This window comes from Oreochromis aureus, linkage group 22 (assembly GCF_013358895.1).
Source record: "Oreochromis aureus strain Israel breed Guangdong linkage group 22, ZZ_aureus, whole genome shotgun sequence".
Classification (NCBI taxonomy): domain Eukaryota; kingdom Metazoa; phylum Chordata; class Actinopteri; order Cichliformes; family Cichlidae; genus Oreochromis; species Oreochromis aureus.
Window position 1 is genome coordinate 15,178,976 of NC_052962.1, and position 4,542 is coordinate 15,183,517.

General features: G+C 42.4%; 1 protein-coding gene across 2 annotated transcripts in view; it reads left to right on the forward strand.

Moving 5' to 3' along the window:
- Nucleotides 1-4,485, forward strand: part of LOC116333003 (juxtaposed with another zinc finger protein 1) — a 34,406-nt gene extending 29,921 nt beyond the window's left edge. For both annotated transcript variants that reach the window (XM_031756119.2, XM_031756120.2), the window contains 2 exons: nt 370-539; nt 1,858-4,485. In XM_031756119.2, the coding sequence (XP_031611979.1) occupies nt 370-539; nt 1,858-2,034 (347 nt within the window). In that variant the 3' untranslated portion in view covers nt 2,035-4,485. The remainder of the gene's footprint in view (nt 1-369; nt 540-1,857) is intronic.
- The last annotated feature ends 57 nt before the right edge of the window (nt 4,486-4,542 follow it).

Below are 4,542 nucleotides of genomic sequence, written 5' to 3' on the forward strand. Positions count from 1 at the left end.
GTGTGTGTGTTTGTGTGTGCATGCATGTGAGTGGAAAATGTTCTGCACTTAGTAAAGCACTTTTTCCAGGCTGAGCAATGGGGATCACTCCCACTTAATGATCTCTTTCTCAGTGCCAATCCCCACATTTTGACTCACAGGCACACACGGAAGCACATCACACCATTTCTGGCTTGTGCGTTCTGTGATATGTGGGCTGCTTATGCATCCGAGCAGGGGACAGCACGCAGAGAAATGTGTTAATAAAAAGTCACTTATCGTTTTCTGCTTCTCAAATTCCCAGGGCGTTGCATTCCCTTGGGTATGTCGCTGTCCATAGCTGGGTTGACAAGTGTTTTTTTGTTCTGCGTGGCTCCATTATGCCTTTAGGCAGCGAGTATGATGAGGAGGAGGTAGACTACGAGGAGTCGGATAGCGATGAGTCGTGGACCACAGAAAGCGCCATCAGCTCTGAGTCCATCCTCAGCTCCATGTCCATGAACGGGGCCGATGAAAAGCCGTTCGCCTGCCCCGTCCCTGGGTGTAAGAAGAGATACAAGGTAAGGCTGAACCTGAGGGCCGAGCAGGCATTTCCACGAAGGCATGAGGTTTTACTTCTGAATAAATCCACACTAGAGCTTTTGTCTGAGTATCACATGTGTTTGAAAAAGCACATTATAACATCTGAGGGTGATTAATATTTTCTGCTTCACTTAATTTTTTTTATTCATTTTTTTAATAACAGCTGGCAACAAAAAACTCATTCAGCTTGCTCACTGTCCAAGCTGCTTAACTAATGGACAGTGTGGGAACATTTCTCCCTAATACCCTGAAGACAAAAACAGCAGCGTGGGAAAAGCGACCTTTGTTGTTGAGGGGCATTCACAGAGGATGAGACTAGCAGTGATATAACAACCAGACAACGCAGGATTTCAGCGAAATTCAGGGACTGATGGTGACGACACTGAAGTATCCATTAGTGATGCAGTGGGCGGGTACATAGTTGAAGTTATCCAACTTTAAAGCGGGCAAAGGAAATTGTTGATTGACAGAAAAATGGTAAAATTAGCATGCAAACATACTAATATGAAGCAGTCTTAAGGTTTACCTTCCTAGTTTAGTATTTCAGGACGATAACTTTAACTCCCTACCACTAAACACAAAATAGCAGTTTTGCTGATCTCATGTAAATCAGTGATATTTCTGGGCGTTTTTAGTCTGTATTGTCTTAGGACAGTGTATAGAAGACCACAAAGCTGGGAGAGAGAGAACTGGGAAAGACATGCAGTAAGTGTCCTCAGGGTGGATTGGCGAGACATCCATCCCTGCATCTGTCTGTGCACTATTCATAAGCAGTACTGTTCAGATTTTAGTGAAACTTGCACCCAGTAATGGGTCTGCACCCAAATTGTGCTTAAGGTCAAGTTCATATTTGCAATTCTCAGTAGATTTTAACTCTGGTGGCTTCATGATATATAAGGAGACTCAAAGTATTAAACAGCTGGTGCACATGGGATTTTTCTGTTGTGTACCACATGATAACTGACAACTGATCTGCTACCTGTTGTTTTAAAATAAAAAAGGCTCATCGATTGAAATCTACCATGTTTTATCATCGTGAATGAGATAAAGTCAACTCACTGGCGCTACTCTATCGTGATGTGTGTAGTGAAAAACGAGAGAGGAAAAACAAATGTTGGATGAAACCTACGTTTAGTAAAATGTTTCACATTCGTATTTTCATTGTATTTTCATTGGAATTCTGTCCATAAAATCTGGGATAATGCTCTGGTGTTTTATAGATGCTGTGTGCAATCAAAAGTGGTAATTATAACCCCATTTTTCTTCTTCATCTCTGCATGCGACCACTTTCCTCAGAATGTGAATGGTATCAAATACCACGCCAAGAACGGCCACCGCACACAGATTCGTGTGAGGAAACCCTTCAAGTGTCGCTGTGGCAAAAGCTACAAGACCTCGCAGGGCTTGAGGCACCATACCATCAACTTCCACCCGCCCGTCTCCACCGAGATTCTTCGCAAGATTCAAGGCTAAGAGCCTGCGCTCACACCAATCAACTTCCCCTAAAAAAAGAAGTCCTGACTTTCCTTACCCATCCTACGTACACTAAAGGATCAAGTGCATGCTTTAAGTTTTTTTTTTTTTTTAAATCATCATTTTTTGTGTGTTACGTTAGTATTTTTTTCTATCTATGTTATATCACTTGTATTTTTTTGGGAAACAAAAAAAACTATCTTTGTAGTATTTTTATTGATGTACATTTGCACATTCGTATATGCTATCACATTATTTTATTTTCTATCGTTCGACTTAAATAAGGTGCTAACTGTAAAAAAAAAAACAACAGAAAGAAAAGACAAAAAACAAAATGATAAGAAAGTAAAGAGGAGAAAAGACGGAGACGTGAAACAGGAAGTGCAACCAAGCCCTGCCTTCCTCCTGCTCAGCTCTGAGTGGGATGAAGTTGGCCTCCAGTGCTGATGTAAGCTCAGCGGTTGTTACACTCCCTTTTGAGCTGCAGAGTCCAGCTGAGCTTAGATCTGTGCCTTCACGGTCATTTGTGGGGGTGAAAGCGCTGGAGTTAAGTTATACTTTTAATAGATATATCGATATATAAACAATAGACAGATATGTATGTGTACATAAAAATATATAAAAGTATTCATGAGCATATACATAGTTACACTTTATTTTCAAGCTTTATTTTATATATTTTTGTCAGTGTTTTAGATTTAGTGTTCATTTTTATGTATCAGTAAGTGTTCCTTTCATTCCTCATTTGCTGATTGAGCAATTCTGTCACCTCAGAGGTCAAAGGTCAAACAGCTGGCTGACTTTAGGTTCTGAGTTTTTGTTTGTTTGTTTTCCTTACATGTTCTAGAGATTAAGAGCTAATGCTCCTTTCAGTTTGACACCGATCTGTGTGTCGTTTGACCATTTTATCACGCGGAGAAGGTATTAGAACACGGCCCGATCCGTATCCGCATTAAGCCATCGTTATCTCCAGCGTTTCTTCATTCACAGTGCCAGAGCTGCGTTCCACACGCTTAGCCACAAAAGTAGGTTAAGCGGCACACTGTATTCCAGTTGCCAAGATCTTTGTAGTTGTTTTGTTTTTTCCATGATCGTTGCCAACAGCTCTCCACTGCCAAACATTGACCATACCATGTGCCTGATGAGGGGATGAGGAGAGAGGGAGGGGGAGGGGGGGAGGGAAGGAAGGTGGATGGGAAGAGTGTTGTAATAATTCCACCCCGGAGGTCGCCCCAGACGTGTGGCAATGATTTTCTTGTACATCGCACCTCCAAAAAGAAGAAAAAGAAAAAAGTCACGGGAATGAATGGATGTACACGAGAAGAATGTTTTTCACGCGTTTCTGTGTCGTATGGAGACGTGTGAAAGAAGAGGGTGGGTTTTGTATTTGAAAGAGATTACCATCTACGTGTCGTTTTTGTGCGTGTGTGTTTTAGACAAAAGCATTCCAGTCCATTGTGTGTGCGCGAGAGTGTGAGAGGTGTGTGTTTTCAGCAGTATCCAAGTCATCAGCCTAGAGAGTATTACTGTAATCTGTGTCTCATTGCTCGGATGTGTCATGTTTCTGTGCCTGGCTGCTGGTTCAACTCCTATGGAGCAGGGTGGTTGGCTGGCTTGTTGCTCGTTGCTCCTGACTGGGATTTCATCATTCCGAGCAAGAGCGCAGTGCTTCAACTCGCCAAGACACATTTGTTCATTACATCATCATTTCCCTCATTGTACAAAAAAGTTTAGATTCTGCTCGAGGCTTGCAGCATGAGCCCCCCCGTTCATTTGATAGGTACAGTGATCTCCGACATGCACACACCATCCTGTCCTCCAGTTTGGCTATAGGGATTTTTACTTACACAATGTTGTTAAAAGGCAGACTGCAGGATCGCCACATACCCTCAGCGAGTGTGCTACTACATAAGCACAAATCCATGCCTATTTTAAACCACCAGGAACCTGGATCTGTAAAATCTTGGCACCAGGTTACGAGGACATCTGTGGAGCTGCTAGCCTGAGATGATGGTAGAAGACGCTTCAGTCCGGCCTTTGAGCGTAGGAGAGAAGGTTCTCTGCGGGGACAGACTGAAAGCTGAGCTGTCAAACACTCGTAAAAACAAAACCCATCCTCAGCTTCAGACTCGGGAGGGCCACTCAGACATATGGGAGAGGAGGAGCGGAGGCTGTGTGCTGGAGGGGAGATGAGGGAGGAACTTCAATATACCGTGTACAGTGAATGTATCGTAACGTGCGTCTGTTGTCAAGTGCTTTTAAATTATATTTTCGTATGTAACGTGGAGACTGATGTTTCCTTTTTTTGTACGGGGGTACAACAGGTTCTGAGAAGAGTGACTTGTAAATGATGTCAAACTGTCTTTCTATATAAAAGAGAAGCTGCTTAAATGTAAACAGGAAACGACTGAAAAAAAAAAAAACAGCAAAATAAAGTAAAAAAGCTCCACATCTCAGACTCGTGTTCATTACTTATTCAGCTCAGAAATGAAGAACAAAGCATCAAAA